At 44.9% G+C, this 17,639-nt stretch overlaps 1 protein-coding gene across 2 annotated transcripts in view; it reads right to left on the bottom strand.

Annotated features, from left to right (window-relative positions):
* ZFYVE16 (zinc finger FYVE-type containing 16) overlaps positions 1 to 17,639 on the bottom strand; it is a 429,022-nt gene that overhangs the window by 263,451 nt on the left and 147,932 nt on the right. For both annotated transcript variants that reach the window (XM_069224433.1, XM_069224442.1), the window contains 2 exons: positions 9,296 to 9,441; positions 1,810 to 2,035 (listed from right to left, as the gene is read on the bottom strand). In XM_069224433.1, coding sequence (XP_069080534.1) covers positions 1,810 to 2,035; positions 9,296 to 9,441 — 372 coding nt within the window. The remainder of the gene's footprint in view (positions 1 to 1,809; positions 2,036 to 9,295; positions 9,442 to 17,639) is intronic.

Raw genomic sequence — 17,639 nt, 5'->3', positions numbered from 1 at the left:
CCCTCCAGGAAACGTAATTTGAGAAAAGTATACAACCCGTCGTGCGTACAGCAGAGTCGCCACCCATGCGCACGCAAAGCACGTGCTGTAGTAGTGCGTTGATTTTAGCTGTCTGATACAGAAGTGAGCTCAAGTTTCAGGCCAACGGACTCAACACGTCAAACAGTTTATGTGTTTATCACTGCAGCGAACCTCCTAGCTTCGGGCATGCCAGGGCAGCCACTATACTTCAGCAGAGACCACGTTACCAGCACTGTCCTGGAGCGATTGGCATGGCAGCCTACGACGTGTTCATCACAGAGTTATGTAGACAGTTGGCCCCTTAATGTAGAGTCAATATGCTTGCCTACTGCAGGACGATGAAATCTGCTGGGCTTTCATTCACCCCCAGCGCAGCCCACGATAATTAAGCCCCCGCACCTCAGGTAGCAATTTGTGGATAGCTCTCACAGCTACAGCCATCGCCAATATCCCCAGCAGGGCTGCAGCTGCTCCACGGAGGCTTTCATTATTAGGCTCTGGTGGATGCACAGTGCACCCAGCACCGCTGCACCCCTCCTCCTGGGTTCAGGACCGTTCCTGGGTGTGCTCCGGTATCGCAGGGGGCCGGGATGCGGGGATCCTTGCAAGTGGGTACAATTGCCAGGTCGAATTGGCAGTGCACGACTGCACACAGAAACACTGCAGTGGCAGGTCGGAGACATGTTTACAGGGCTAATCATGTGGGTGGCACAATCAGTGCTGGAGTCCCACTAGTAGCATTTGATTTACACACCCTGGGCACACATAGTGTACTTTACTTGGGACTTACTAGTAAATCAGATAAGCCAGTCACTGATAAACCAATCACCAATACAATTTATATAGGAAACACTTGCACTTTAGCAAGTAGTAAAGTGTGCAGAGACAATAAACCAGCAAAAACAGAGTCCAGCATACCATAAAAACAGGAGGCAAGAAGGGAAAAAGACAGGGAAATACGTCAAAAGATGTCAGGTCTAATAAAAATTGCATTCTAGAAGAAAATTGGTACCTCTTCCAATCTTTCGAAAGTTGGCATGCGAAGGGCCTTCAAAATATAATTTAAAAAAATAGAAAATTACTATCTGTTCTATAACAAAAAACGTAGTATGATGTTGCATAAAATCTTTGTATGTGGCATGGAGAGGAAGTGTAGTGAACTGAGAGAGCCAAATTCATTACTGCCCAGACATCAGCATGCCTACTGCCCTCCTCTCTTACTGGAGCCCATCAAGGTAGACGCAGTGGTCTTCAAACGTTTTAATGCCGCACCCCCCCCCCAGTTGAAAAATAAAAATCATTGGGCCCCCCTCATAATTTTTAACAATTATTTTAGACAGATGGCAATGTTTAAATAGGTATAAACCTATTTAAATATTGCTGTTAAGTACTGTTACCTTTTTAAAACTGCAGTAACATGCTTCTGCTTAAAACAAAGGTATGTTATCTGTATAATATTTCTTTTGGCCAGAGTTTGCCCCCCCCCCCCCCCCCCCGGGATCACCTGGGATCAAACGCCCCCCAGTTTGAAGACCTCTGAGGTAGAGGCTTGGATACTAATACAACTGTATTTTCAAAATCCATTAGTCTGATGGGCAAGTCACTTTACCACTGTGGTCTTACATATTACCTAGAAGAAAATAAATAAAGCAGAACAACAAAGATAAGACAATCTTACTCAGGAAATGACAGAGTATTAAATCATTGCTGAAAAAGATAATTTCAATTTCAATGCCTCCTACTGCAGCTTGATTGAAATCAATACTTAAATTATGGTAGATGTTTTACCTCCGCATTCCTCTCCAGTTGCCAATAAAAGTGGTGGTAAACCTGCCTCATCTTCAGGAAGAAGGCTCAAATCCTTGCCAACACATTTCTCAACACCACACAGCATTCTGTAATCGGAAAATCCGGCAACTGTGAATGCACCAGCAGTTTCAGAAGTTAGATTAATTGTCTCCTTATTGATACGGTCATCAAATGCAGCAAATGTACCACTCGCAGGACCTGCAACCTTTGAGGTGTGGAAAAAGTTGATAATTAAATTCACTGCTTGCTTATGCTCTTTGAGACAAATGCATTTCTAAATTACCAACTGCCAGAAGCAGGCAAACAAATAACTGTTGAGTTTCCCTAGTATGTAGCGCATGTCTTAGTGCCAAGAGAAATACTACAGTTCGATTTTATGACAAATAAATTCAGCTAGAATCAACTACAAAAACTTAGTGTGCCACCTTTATATCTATGAGAAGATGTTTTTCTCTTTAACTGGTAAGGAACATTAATTTATTAAAATTGTATAACATTAAAATAACATTAAACATTTTCCATTCATTAAGGGAACACACAACAAACCCCCATCTACTGTTGCAATTAAAAAATAACTTTAAAGTATTGTCCAATAAAAACTACTGAAGCTCATATTAAAAGAGAGTAAATATCCTCTCTAGTGAAATACATTTGATATCTACAGTGGTATTACTACACAGCTAGGGTAAATGGCTGATGTCGGAGGGAGAGTGAGGATTTCAAGGAGGAAGGATGAATGGAAGAGGGTGAAAGGGGAATGACTAGATACAAAAGAACAGAGAAAAATATTAACCCCTTCGCTGCCAGGCCTTTTATACTCCAGGTGCCAGGCCTTTTTTCGCGCTTATACCCTCATACCTTTTTGTCTACATAAGCTACCCATACCAAATTTGCGTCCTTTTTTCTAACATCCTAGGGATTCTAGAGGTACCCAGGGTTTGTGGGTTCCCCTGGAGGAGACCAGGAAATTAGCCAAAAAACAACTAAAATGTCGTTTTTTCAACGAACAAAAACAAATGGGAAACAAGGGCTGCAGAAGGAGGATTGTGTTTTTTTCCCCTGAAAATAGCATCAACAAAGGGTTTGCAGCGCTAAAATCACCATCTTCCCAGCTTTCAGGAACAGGCAGACTTGAATCAGAAAACCACATTTTTCAAGACAATTCTGGCATTTTACTGGGACAAACCCCATTTTTACATTTTTTTGTGCTTTTAGTCTCCTCCCAGTTAGTGACAGAAATGGGTGTGAAATGAATGCTGGATCTCGGAAAGCTAACCATTTCTGAAAAGTAGACACAAATCTGAATTCAGCAAGGGTCATATTTGTGTAGCTCCTACAAGGATTTCCTGCAGAAAACAGCTGAAATTAAAAAATAATTGAAATGGAGGAGGGAAAAAAAAAAAAAAACATTTTTCTCCACGTTTTACTCTGTAGCTTTTTCCTGCGATGTCAGATTTTCGAAAGCAATATACCACTACATCTGCTGGACTCTTCTGGTTGCGGGGATATAAAGGACTTGTAGGTTCATCAAGAACCCTAGGTCTCCAGAGTCAAAAAAGGAGCTGCATCTTGCAATGGTTTTTCATTCTATACAGGGTATACAGCAATTCATTTGATGAAATATAAAGAGTGAAAAATAGGTATCTAGGTAACCTTTGTATTTCCAAAATGGGTATAAGATAAGGTTTTGAGAAGCAGTGGTTATTTTTGCACATCTCTGAATTCCGGGGTGCCCATACTAGCATGTGAATTATAGGGCATTTCTCAAATAGGTGTCTTTTTTTTTTTCTTTACACACTGTCTTACATTTGGAAGGAAAAAATGTAGAGAAAGTCAAGGGGCAATAACACTGCTATTCTGTGTTACCCCCAAGTCTCCTGATAAAAAAGGTACCTCACTTGCGTGGGTAGGCGTAATGCCCGCGACAGGAAACGCAACATGTACACATCACATTTTTACATTGAAATCTGACGTTTTTTTTTTGACAAATGCCTAGCTTTGGATTTTGGCCTCTAGCTCAGCCGGCACCAAGGGAAACCTACCCAATATGTGCATTTTTGAAAACTAGACACCTAGGGGCATCCAAGATGGGGTGACATGTGGGACTCTCACCAGGTTCTGTTACCCAGAATCCTTTGCAAACCTCAAAATTTAGCACAAAAAAAAAAAAAAAACACTTTTTCCACACATTTCGGTGATAAAAAGTTCTGGAATCTGAGAGGAGCCACAAATTTACTTCCACCCAGCATTCTCCTAAGTCTCTTGATAAAAATGGCACCTCACTTGTGTGGATAGGCCTACTGCCAGCGAAAGGAAATGCCCCAAAACACTATGTAGACTTAAAATTATCAATACAAAACTCTCTGTTTTTGGGAGGGGGGATTCCGGAAGGTTCCATCATAAAAATGTGGGAAAAATGTATGATTTCCAGCAAAGTTGGAGGTTTGCAGGGCAATGTGGGTAGGAATATGGTGCGGTGTGCATGTGAAGCACGCCACCCTGGACTCGCCCATATGTTTAGTTTTCAGATGTGTCTAGGTCTTGTACATTTTTCTACACAGCAGTGTCCCAAAGTCCCAAAAGTGCAGCCCTCACCATTCCAAGAGGGACGATTTTGAGAGTTAGACAAACTCTCATGGCCCAAATGTAAAACCAAAACCCAAAATAATCAAATGTCCTCTTGCTTGCCGTGGGATAAGATGTTTTAGTGTGCGGGGGGAGAGATGAAACACTGTTACCCTCTTCAGTTGGGGGTGGGGGCATAACCATGCTCATACTGGGTGGTAGCCACCACCCTACTATGTTTTTTTAAATTCCCTGGCATCTAGTAGGCTTTTTGGCCCCCCCAGCCAGGGAGTGGATTGCGGTAATTGTCCCACTTGCCCACCGGCAGGCTGAACAACTTTGTCCCCATTTATTTGGGGTGAGGATATGGCCATACACCCACCCTCTTTTTTTGAAAGAAAAAAATAAATCTTCCCTGGTCTCTGGTGGGCTTTCTGCCCCCCCAAAAAATAACACACACACCAATCCCTAGTGCCTAAGTGGTTTCTGCCTCCCCCCCCCCACCCCTCCAGGGGGCAGATCGGCCTAATTAAAATAGGCCGATCTGTTCCCAAGGGGGGCAGAAATTGCCTAAAATAAATTTGCTCCCCAGGTGAACAACCCTTGCTTAAGGGGTTGTTCCCCTTGCGTGAAACTGGTGCAAAAAAAAAAAATCCTGGTGCCTAGTGGTTTTTGCCCCCCTTGGGGGCAGATCGGCCTAATTAAAATAGGCCGATCTGCCCCATGGGGGGGAGGGGGGAGCAGAAATGGCCTAAAATAAATTTGCCACCCTCCTGGGGAGCGACCCTTGGCCAAGGGGTCGCTCCCCTTATGAGTAAAAAAAAAAAAAATCCCGGATGTCTAGTGGGCATTTCTGCTGCTCTATCGTTAAACGATGGGCAGCAGAAATGCTCAGAGAGACATCAAAGGAAAGGAAAGGCCTTTCCTTTCCTTTGATGCCTCTCCCTCCCCCACCATGTGACTGGAAGATAAATGGATTTCTCTCTCAATCTGTGCCTTCCAGCGCAGTGGGGCGGCCTCTGAGGAGGTCAGCGCTCGATCGCACGCTAACATCAGACGTCACTGGGGGGGTCAGGGGGGAGTGGAAGGGTAAGCAATTCTCCTTTCATCTCTGCCCATGGGAGGGGGGTGCACCCCCCCCCCCCGAGGGCCCGTAGCAGGATATAACAGTTACATCCTGGGCACCCGACCGGTGCAAACGAGGATGTAACCGTTACATCCTGGGCACCCAAGGGGTTAAACAAAAGAACAAAGAAAAGGAGTAAACAAAGGAAGGAAATAAGGGAGAGGAATAGAGTTAGAGAAAGAGACAACACAGAGGAAGCCAACCAATGGTACAAAAGGGTGACCTCAATAACCCTGAAAGATACCAAAAGGTATTGTAAATAACAGTCCATTGTCTTCCGTAGATACGACTTGAAAAGCACAGTACTCTGGCTTAAAGAAAAAGGACAATTATGCTGTCCAAACTAGAGAAAACAACACTGAGTCCTTTTATTAATCAAATTCTCTTTAACATTAGCTTTTTTCTGCTCAAATAAACTGTTTACTGGTTCACTTACTATTCCAAATCTTTTACTTTTAACACTTCCACATTCTCAACTACCGCAAAGCCTACAGCTTTCGGAGAGTGTGTTCACAAAAGGCTGCAAGGCTACAAGTGATGCTAACATTTTAATTTGAGTTCACACAAATAATTTGGAATTTACATAACTGCACAAACACTACATTAATCACACTCAAAGACCAACAAAAAAACAAACACTATCAAACAGTGGTTATGATAGTGCTGTTTATTTCCTCTCCAGATCTTTATGTAAAGGCTTTCAGAAACAGTATGTGCTACGATGCCATAACACTGCTGGTTGGCTTTCTACAAACGGCAATAACAATAAAAGTACAGGATTGTTTGCAGTTGGAACTTAAACTACAAAGAATACCTCTGTACCTCCTTGCACAGCACTATCCTAGCACTACATCATTGCTGTCTCTCCTGAGCTGTTCAATTTCCTGCCCTCCCCCACCCCAATAGAGGCTCAAGCAAGTGGGTCTCAGTGGGAAATGCTACAATGATTGGAAGGCAGGACAGAATTAGAGAACAGACTTCTTGATTTGGTGTTACATCTCAGTATCAATTCTCTAAGGTGCCTCACATTTATTTTGGAGGTCTTAACATTACGCTTTTTGACAGTTGCTAAGCCACATCCCGTCATATCCGCTTACTCATTTGAGTCCAGGTGTGATGCAAACTCACCACTTCACACACTATTCCTGGAGCTTTTCCTGACCCGAACTCATGTCTTTACACCCCTCGTGTAGAACAACTAATGCTTAAGAAGCATTTTTGTTCATTTACAGCAGCAGCTGTTTACTCCTTCTTGTGGTACCAAGGCATTGTGTTGCTTCTTGTAGGCTTTTTTATTTTTTACATTACTTGTTGTACCCTTCCTTCTCTTTTGAATCCTTATTTTTAACTGTAGAAACGAATAAGTACATAGTGCTGTAGGGCCTGCACATAGTCTCAATTTAAGCTTTCCTTTTTAACTTTAAATTTTTCTCTAATGATGATTTTTACATGTTTTTCTTTAACGTGAGAATATGACACACATTTATTCTTAGTAGGCACTGTCATCCTGTAGTCTGCACATTTAGATCCAGGGTCGCACAATCAGAACGCAATGCCCTTGTCATATTTTTCTGAACGTGTAGGAAACAACTCTTTCTCTCCAGACAAACTAAAGATGCAGTTCTGCACGTCTGGTATAGTATGATAAGGGTAGTGCTTTGTTATATAAACAGCATCTAACTCAGTAAGAAGAGCACTTCATGCTGAGGTTATCATTGAACTGCTGTGACTGCGTTGCAGCCCAGCTGACCCCCAACCTTCATCCTTAGAAGGAGGCTAGCCCTGCACATTTAGACAGGTGCATTTGTGACTACACTAAGGCTGGCTTCCCGACACCTAATACCAAGTTATGGGGGTTAGATCATCCATACAGGTCTGGGAGAGGAGTACTCCCGATATGCTCTCTCTATTGTATAGGTACTAGTGAAAGATAGGAGTGATATTAGGAACATTTACCAAGGTTGAATTGTTTGTATTTTTCTTCCTTCTAACAATACCTATTACAATAATGTGTCTCATCTGCTTAATAATCGCAGCTCATGTTTTACTTACATTAATAAGTTCTCTCCAATAAATATTTGAAAATGTATTTTCGCATCTTTTCTTGGTGACATGTTGAGTATGCAAAAGTAACAACTTAAAGTGTTAAATTTGTTAGCACAAATTGCTTGGTAATCGGAGTGGTCATGATCAAGGTTACCGACAACATCCATCACCCTGAAAGTTTTGGGGTTTTAGATGGGGTACTGTAAGCTAGCCTAACAAACCAACATTTACTATTGATATAAGTAGACTAAGCCTGAATACTGGGAATTTGTTGTTGAGAAAATACACAGTCCTACAAAACCTGCAGGAACAACTAGGTACAGCTTATACTTCTTTAACAACTATGTGCAAGTGCAGTAGCAGGTAGGAACAAATTGCACATATTGTGAAACTAAATGACTCTGGGGAGCTTGATCCTGATCCTTAGCAGCTTTGATTTTTCAGCTGAAGTTTTAACTGAACTTTAATCTGCTAATTCCATCAACTCGCAACACCAGATGGGTGGACCACTAGAGGCGTAGAGAGCAAGTTCTCCACTCCCCTCCCCTCAAGATTTGCTTGTGATGGCCATTCAAGAAATTTTCAGGCTGTGTGACAGACAAAGAGAAGACTGGTTTTGTTTCAGGCACAATGCCAGGTTCCTCAAGATCTGCCAGACAGCTACAATTTATCAGCTGGGCTCAGAAGATGCTCTATTTGTCATCTTTGCTTTTACACAGGTTCCTCAACTACTTGCCAAGATTAGGTCAGGGTGGGGGAAACTGTTAGTTATATATCATGCCAGGATGGCAAGGTTTTAGTTCCACTTTCATTTGCCTTGGAATGCATCCTCAAATGGAAGTCACCTTTCTTGCTAGTAACACCACGTGGTCCTTTCCGTAACTCTGGAGGTTAAGTGACACCACTTGAAGGGAATCGTCTAAATGCCATCTCTGTAAATGCTAACCAAGCTTCAAGATTTTTATGGTAAGATAAGATGTACGGTTCTGAGAGATGTTCTATGATAGGTGAGTCAGCAAAAGAGGTCTTTGGCAGAGGTATGATCCAATTCATAGTCAATCCTTCCTTAATGATGCTTTACTGCTGGAGCTTTAAGAGTCTGCCCTTTTGGGGTGTCTGATTAATATGGAGACATATGTTCCCTGTCTCCTCAAAGCAAAATACTTGTCAGTACACCTTGACTATGACAAGGAAGAATTGCACCCAGAGTACCGGTGATTACTGGCAACCAATAACCGTGCTAATTAAATGTGCCTAACATGAGGCGATATTTGGTACACAACAACATTCCAACATTTGTAAAGTACATCAATTCAACACCACTTAATCCAGTTGAAGGTTATCATTGTCTGCTCTATTTTATACCTTACCTGGTATTCAACGACAAAATAAAATGTGTAAGTACCTATTTTCACTGACTTTATACTACTATGATATAATTATATCATTAAGGTAATAATGTTAAAACCTGATTATTAACCACGTCGGCAGAGTACAGAATAGCATATAAAAAAGGAAGCATGCTTGCAGAATATCAAAAATATACAACAAGAAAAACATCTAAGTTAGATGTTTCCAGAAAACGCTACATGTCACAAAAACAGTTGCACACAATGCAGCAATATAGAAAAATGTATATCTTCACTCTGACCTTTAAGGAAGGTTTTAATGATTCTTTTGCAAGTAGGAATGACCTTAACTTAATATATTTTTGGCAGGTTCACTTACAATTAGTGGTTCTGGTGGTACTGGGCTCACTGGACTATGATCTTGAGACGATCGTTTGCCTTTTGCTGCTAATTTTGTGGTGTCAGCAAGTTCTCCATTGGGTAGAAGACCATCAGCAAACCACACTCTCTTGTGTTCCTTCGCACCTATTCAAGTGAGAAAGAAGTGGGAAAATATTCATGTTGTAAATACCAAAATTTCTTTGTGAAAGTGGACAAATTTATCATCAATCCATTTATTAGACCAATAATACATTAGAGGTGCATATAAATATACACTTTTATGAATATATATATACATATATATGCATATCAATGCAACTTTTTCGTGGATGAAATACACTCACGCCATAGCGCAAACCAATGATTCTCTTTCCAAATTGTAGAAATTAGCACAGTTAGGATGAAAGAATGGATGATGCACTTGATTATGAATGGTAGTCACCCTTATAAAATGAGGCCATGTCCACTTGCGTAATATAATATTTTAATATCTTCTCTGCAAGCGTGGCAATAATATGTCATTCAGTGGAGGGTTCATCATAAATATAAGATTTTTCAATGTTCAGCAATGTGGCGAATTTGTGGTTTTTGTTGTTGATAATTTAAGAATTTGGTTTTGCTGGATTTTTTTTCTTTTTTCTAATTAAAAAACAAAAAAGTTTACTAATTATGGATCACCCACTTCGGTGATATGCGGTGTTAACATGGATTCAGTTACTTGGAATAAATCGAATGAAGTGTAATTGAGAGCAATATGGGATAATGCATTTCGGTTATATGCATGCTAGGTGAGGGAAGCTGTCCTGGTGTGTTGTGGATATCTGTGGTACTTACATCTTTAACCAGGTCCAGGTATCCACTCTAAGTGAAGTGTGGGCAGTGTCTAGTAGCCAGGCTCTCTAGAGGTAGCGTTGGATGAGCAGCCAAGGCTTATCTAGGAGACACGCAAAGCTCATGCAAAACCACTGTAGTCACACAGCACTTACACACATGAATGAAAACACTCAGTTGTGCAAAAATAAAGGTACTTTATTTTTAGAACACAATATCACAAATTGCTAGAAGGGTAACCTAGTACTAGAAAACCAGAGGTAAGTAACACAGTACCCATAGCGACCAGGAAAGCACGAGTAAATCACTGGAATTTCCCCAAACCACCCAAAAGGAGGAAAAGAAGAAAAAGAAGACACCCAGAGAAGTCTGCAAGAAAACCAGCGGTGGATTCCTAAACAAAGAAGACCTATGGGGAAAGGGGACCAAGTCCAAGAGTCACAGTGGAGTAGGAGCTACTACCCACCTAGCTGTACATGCAGGGGTTGGTCGACGGTGATGAACACTTCAGAACTGCAGCCCTGGAGCTGGAGAAGAGTTCCTGATGGATGCGGAAGATGTCCCACGCTGGAGTGATGACTGCAGGTGGGTGTGGTGCTTGAATTCCACCAACAAGCCTTGGCGAAGGCAAACTTGCGGTTAGTGGAAAAGTGGTGCTGCCTGGGACCAGCAAGGCCCAGGAAAACTCAACCCAGGAGGTGGGAGTCACAGGGTACCCCCAGCATCGCAGAGAGAGCACCCACTAGAGACACAGAAGGAACCCACACAGCACTACAAAAGGGGATCCCTCGCCGCCAGAGAACCACGCAGGAGGCTGTGCTTTGCCGGAAAGAGTGCTGGAGGCTGGGGCTGCACGTCGCCTGAGGATCCCTTGGAGGAGATGCCAATAAGCCTTGGCCGCTGCAAAAGAACTGATGCACGGGGGTACTGTCCTGCATGGGAAGGCAAAGGCTCACCTCCACAGCTGGCAGAAAAGACCAAGAGGTCTACTCCAGACCAACACCAGTGATGCAGGATCCAAGCAGCTCAAGATGAGGAGAGATCAACGCCGCCAGTTGGAGTTTGCTGTAGGTGTATGTAGTTACAGGGGAGTGACTCTGTAGACAGTCCCCACAGTATAGACACTCAGGAGAGGTAAATTTGGGTTTTTGAGGTAAGTATTTATTAGTAATTTGAAATAAGAACTGATGAAAAGTCAGTACGACGTTTAGCGCCAGTTTCTTCTCTGGAGTGGTGAATATCTTCCTTCTAATCTGTGTCCCTTTTCTTCCTTTTCTCTAGGTGGCGTACCGGATCGTCCTCATCAGGTCCCGGATGTGACATACAAGAAAAAGGGAACACATACCGCTGGTGAGTGGAACGGACGCCTTATACCACGTCTTCTACTTATATGTTTTACTGGGGAAAAGGTTTAAGGAGGGGGGGGGGTTTTATGTGTGATATAGGTGCCAGTGAGGACTTCAGGGCTTGTGTATATTCCGTACTTTACCCTTTTGTGCTCTCCCGGTGCTCTCTAAAGTGCCCTTCTCTCCTCCCTCCCCTCACCCTGCCTCCCTCCCTTCCCCAGCGTTTCTCCCCTTTTATTGTGCCCCTCGGTTTGTCCAGAAGGACCGTACCTTGTAGAGCCACGACCCTCCAGGGTCGTGGCTGGCTCTGTGGAGGTCCTCTCGTCGGTCTGGGCTGGTCTCCCCTGCTTCCGGTCGGGCGCTGTTCCTCTGGGTTCGGGTTCCGCCGCTTCCAGGCCACTGGGGTCCTCCTCCGATGTCCTTGTCGCCGTCTCTCTCTTCCTCCTTAGGTTCGCCGTCGCCGCCGTCGTTCTCCTTCCTCTCTTCCTTCCCGGCTCTCCTCCTCTCGACCGGAGCTTCCGTCTTTTGGCCGCCTGGTGGCCAATCCGGAGCCTCCTCGTCACCGGAGGTTGCCGAGGCAACCTCAGGACGCTGGCCTCGTTGCGGACGCGTTTCCAGGGGAACCTGGGAACGCGGCCGTAGCGGTTCCGTTTCTGCCGGTTCCCCGCTGTTGCCCGGGGCGGCCCGGTCACACACCCTTCCCCAAGAACTGTCCTGCTCCAGGACAGGCGAAGACAGAGGAAATCGGGACAGATAATCAGCGGGGGCCTGGTGAGATCCAGGGACGTGCCGAACCTGAAAGGAGAATGGTTGCAGTTCAAGGAACCATCGCAGTATCCTGGAGTTAGAATCTTTATGCGCAGCCAGCCACGTAAGAGGAGCGTGATCCGTGAATAGTATAAACGGCCGCCCTAGGAGATAGTACTGCAAACAGTCAATGGCCCACTTGATAGCCAAGCACTCTCTCTCTATAATTGGATAGTTACGTTCCCGGGAAAACAGTTTTCTACTGATGTAGACCACCGGATGGTCAAGCCCCTCGCTATCTGGCTGAGTCAGAACCCCTCCAAGCCCAACATCCGATGCGTCAGTGTAGAGGTGAAACGGCTTCGTAAAATCTGGGCAGTGCAGGATGGGATCGGAGGTTAAGGAAACTCTCAACTGTTCAAAACTCGCGTTTTGCGTCTCCGAAAAAGGCAAAAGTCGATTGGGATATCGTTTAGTGAGTAGGTCCGTAAGAGGTGCTGCTAAGGTGGAGTAATGTGGAATGAAGCGCCGATAATAGCCCACTAATCCTAAAAAGGAGCGTAATTCCTTTTTCGTGTGTGGAAGAGGGGCATGTAAAATGGCATCCACCTTCCCATTTTGAGGTTGTAGTGTACCCTGATTAATCCGATATCCCAAATAGGAGATGTCGGTTTTACCTATCACACATTTCTTGGGATTGGCCGTCAAACCAGCAGTTTGAAGGGCTTTGAATATTCTCTGTAGGTGTATTAAGTGGTCCTCCCATGTTTCACTAAATACGACTACATCATCTAGATACGCAGCGGAGAATGCAGGATAGGGTTTTAGAATCCTATCCATCAACCTCTGAAAGGTTGCAGGGGCTCCATGAAGCCCAAAAGGCAGTACTGTGAATTGATATAACCCGGACTGGGTAGAAAAAGCTGTTTTTTCTCTATCTGGAGGAGCTAAGGGAATCTGCCAATACCCTTTAGTTAGGTCGATAGTAGACATGTATTTTGCTTTCCCTAGTTTTTCGAGAACATCGTCCACCCTAGGGATGGGATAGGTGTTGAATAGGGAGTTTGAGTTAAGTTTGCGGAAATCTATGCAAAACCTGACGCTACCATCAGGCTTCGGTACTAGGACAACCGGTGAACACCAGGGACTAGTGGACGGTTCGATGACCCCTAGGGATAACATTGTTTTGATTTCTTCTTCGATTATGTGTTTTCTAGCTTCTGGAATACGATACAGGCGTTCTCTGGTGATCTGCCCGGAGCTTGTGCGTATATTATGGTGAATTAAAAACGTCTTTCCTGGTTTCTCTGAAAAGAGTGGTTGCCATTGTTTTAAAACCTTAAGGGCTTGTTGCTTTTGCCCTTCAGGTAAAGTATCGTCTACTATGGGTAGGGTACTTTCAGTATCGGGGTTGGTAGGGTAGAACTCGATATCTAGGGTCTTGTCGGGACACACAAACTGACCCATTTCTACGGAACGTTCAGGTTGTGCGGGGGTCTCCCATTTTTTTAGCAGGTTTACATGATATATTTGTGTTTTTATTGGACGGGAGGATATTTCGATAAGGTAGGTGACAGGGGAAACTGCTTTGATTACTCGATATGGGCCCTGCCATTTGGCCAGGAGTTTATGGTCGGAGGTGGGTCTCATTATTAGGACCTGGTCCTCGGGTTGGAAAACCCGTAGTTTACTTCCTTTGTCATAATAGGACTTTTGTGTTTGTTGGGCCTGTTCCAGGTTTGCGTGTACGTCGGTCCATAAGCTGTGTAGGTGGTTCCTCAATTTTTCCGCATATTCTAACAAAGGAGTCCCTGCTTCCTCAGCCTCGGCCTCCCAGGATTCTACCGCCATGTCTAAAAGGGACCGAGGTTGGCGTCCGAAGACCAACTCAAAGGGGCTATGCCCCGTGGATGCTTGCTCATGTGTCCGTATGGCGTACAACACTAGGGGTAACTTTTGATCCCAATCCTTCCCTGTCTCATTGATAGTCTTTCTCAGCAGGGTTTTAATGGTTCGATTATATCTTTCGACTAATCCGTCCGTTTGAGGATGGTAAACGGAGGTTCTGATCTGAGCTATCCCCAATGTTTTACACACTTGTTTCATTAAGGTGGACATAAAAGGGGTCCCCTGGTCCGTGAGGATTTCATGTGGAAACCCAAGACGAGAAAATACGTTAATCATAGCTTGGGCCACTGTCTTGGTTGTCATACTAGTCAGGGGAATGGCCTCTGGGTATCGTGTAGCATAATCTACAATGACTAAGATGTAGGTGTGTCCTTTTGACGAAGGAATCAAAGGTCCCACTAGATCCATCCCTATTCTTTTGAACGGGATATCGATGATGGGAAGGGGTAGGAGAGGCGCCTTCCTAGGCCGACTAGGTTCGGTTAACTGACAACGGGGACATTGGGCGCAATACCTACGTATGTGGGCGTACACTCCAGGCCAATAAAACCTTCTGAGCAAATATTCCTCGGTGTTTTCTCTCCCAAAGTGTCCTCCCCCTGGGTGATTATGAGCTAGTGTAAGAACATGTTCCCGATAGTGGGTAGGTACCAGAAGTTGGCGTTTACGTTCTCCCCGTCGTGTGGTAGTAACCCGATATAATAAGTTTTTTTGCACTATAAAGTAGGGACCCACCTCTTCTGTCTCCTCTGTTACTGCCGACCTCCAGGCATTGTTAAGGGAGGGGTCCTCTCTCTGTTGTTGGACAAAAGTACTAGGAACTTCATGAATTTCTGCCACTATCTCTCCATAGGTGTTGTCACCTTTCGTCTTCCGATAGTCCCCTTTTCCCTGTCGTTTCTCTCTTCGTGACAACTTTCTACGATATAGCGGACACTCAATATCACTCTCTGAAAAAGGTGCCTCTCCCCACCAATCCTTAGTTTGTTTGCTATCTCTGACGTAGTCTAATAGTTCTTGGAAGTGGATGTAGTCTGTCCCAATGATACATTCCTCGATTAACCGGGGCATTATCCCCACTGGGAGGAAGTCCTGATAGGGTCCCCACCTGATCTGGAGTACCTGTATAGGATACTGGGCCTTGTCCCCGTGTATGCAACATATAGATACCCATTGTTTCTCTTCTATATCATTATTTATCAAGTCTTTCCTAATTACTGATTGGCTGCAGCCGGAGTCAACCAGGGCATATACACTTTTCCCGTCCACTTGTATCATCATTTTAAATTTTAGGGCGCCCTTCCCAGTACATAACACCCTTCGCCTTGTCATCCCTATCTCCATTGGTTCTCCCATTTCTTGTTTCTGGGGACACATACGTGCGATGTGTCCCCATTCGCCACAACTATAACATTGGGGTCCCATGGTAGGCGGGCCTTCAGGAATCCTACGTGGTACTAGATAGTCGGGTGGACTTTTTACAAATGTCTTTGGGGTCGGTAGAACTGGTTTAATGATACTTCGCGTGGGACAGTTTCTGACATCGGTGGATCGATGAAAAGCACAGGCCAGATCGATGGCCGTCTCAGTATCCACTTTTGGGTGTTGTCTTATCCAGTGTTTTGTGGATGGAGGTAGACCATCTAGATATTGTTCCAGTATAATGGTTTTGATGACTTCCTCCCGACTATCTCCAATATGGCCTAACCATTTTAATGCTAGATCCTTCACACGAAAATAAAAGGTTCTAGGATCTTCGTTGGTGCCCCATTTGACTTTACGAAATCTCATCCTGTAATATTCTGTGTCGTGACCCACCCTTTCTAGTATACTTGTTTTTATGTCTTGATAGGGGTTGACACCACCTGGGTTAGCGGCTTGATATGCTGATTGTAAGAGACCGGTGAGCAGGGGGGCCACATATTGTCCCCATTTATCTTCTGGCCATAGGGCGGAGGAGGCTACCCGTTCAAAGTTGGTGAAAAAGGATTCCGGATCCTCTCCCTCCTGATACTTCTGTAATACGGAACTAGGTACATTCGGATGTACCTTACTAGCGGCGATAGTCTCCGTTAGTTTTTTCATCGCACTTTCATGGACTAACTGGTTGTTCGCCAGTATGGTCGCCTGGCTCTTCAGAGCAGATTGTAAGGTTTCTCTGTCTTCTTTGGCCTCTCTCTGTTGGGCCTCCCATACTAGTTGTAAGTGTCTTTGCCCTTCCGCTAGTTGCTTAATCACGGTCTCTAACGATGGACTCTCACTCATTGTGTATACTGTCTGGACTGTTTTATGGAGAGGGATTAGAAACAAGATCCCACTTCTGACACCACTGTAGACAGTCCCCACAGTATAGACACTCAGGAGAGGTAAATTTGGGTTTTTGAGGTAAGTATTTATTAGTAATTTGAAATAAGAACTGATGAAAAGTCAGTACGACGTTTAGCGCCAGTTTCTTCTCTGGAGTGGTGAATATCTTCCTTCTAATCGGTGTCCCTTTTCTTCCTTTTCTCTAGGTGGCGTACCGGATCGTCCTCATCAGGTCCCGGATGTGACATACAAGAAAAAGGGAACACATACCGCTGGTGAGTGGAACGGACGCCTTATACCACGTCTTCTACTTATATGTTTTACTGGGGAAAAGGTTTAAGGAGGGGGGGGGGGTTTTATGTGTGATATAGGTGCCAGTGAGGACTTCAGGGCTTGTGTATATTCCGTACTTTACCCTTTTGTGCTCTCCCGGTGCTCTCTAAAGTGCCCTTCTCTCCTCCCTCCCCTCACCCTGCCTCCCTCCCTTCCCCAGCGTTTCTCCCCTTTTATTGTGCCCCTCGGTTTGTCCAGAAGGACCGTACCTTGTAGAGCCACGACCCTCCAGGGTCGTGGCTGGCTCTGTGGAGGTCCTCTCGTCGGTCTGGGCTGGTCTCCCCTGCTTCCGGTCGGGCGCTGTTCCTCTGGGTTCGGGTTCCGCCGCTTCCAGGCCACTGGGGTCCTCCTCCGATGTCCTTGTCGCCGTCTCTCTCTTCCTCCTTAGGTTCGCCGTCGCCGCCGTCGTTCTCCTTCCTCTCTTCCTTCCCGGCTCTCCTCCTCTCGACCGGAGCTTCCTTCTTTTGGCCACCTGGTGGCCAATCCGGAGCCTCCTCGTCACCGGAGGTTGCCGAGGCAACCTCAGGACGCTGGCCTCGTTGCGGACGCGTTTCCAGGGGAACCTGGGAACGCGGCCGTAGCGGTTCCGTTTCTGCCGGTTCCCCGCTGTTGCCCGGGGCGGCCTGGTCACAGACTCCTTCACTCCAAGAGAGATTCCTTCTTCTTCTTGTACAGGCTGAAGAGTTGCTGTCTTCTGAGGATGCACGACCAGAGGAAATGTTGCAAAGCTGGCAGGAGTCGTGGAAACAAAGTTGCAGAATAGTCTTTTGTTGATTGCATCGTTGTCTGTTCCTAGAGGGTCCAGTCCCAGTTCCAGTGACCAGAAGTCGAAGTGGAGGTTGCAGAGAAATCCTGCTGGAGTCTTGCAGG

This window comes from Pleurodeles waltl, chromosome 1_1, assembly GCF_031143425.1.
Source record: "Pleurodeles waltl isolate 20211129_DDA chromosome 1_1, aPleWal1.hap1.20221129, whole genome shotgun sequence".
In the NCBI taxonomy this organism is placed as follows: domain Eukaryota; kingdom Metazoa; phylum Chordata; class Amphibia; order Caudata; family Salamandridae; genus Pleurodeles; species Pleurodeles waltl.
Note: the sequence above shows the minus strand (reverse complement) of the source record. Positions and strands in the feature narration are given on the sequence as shown.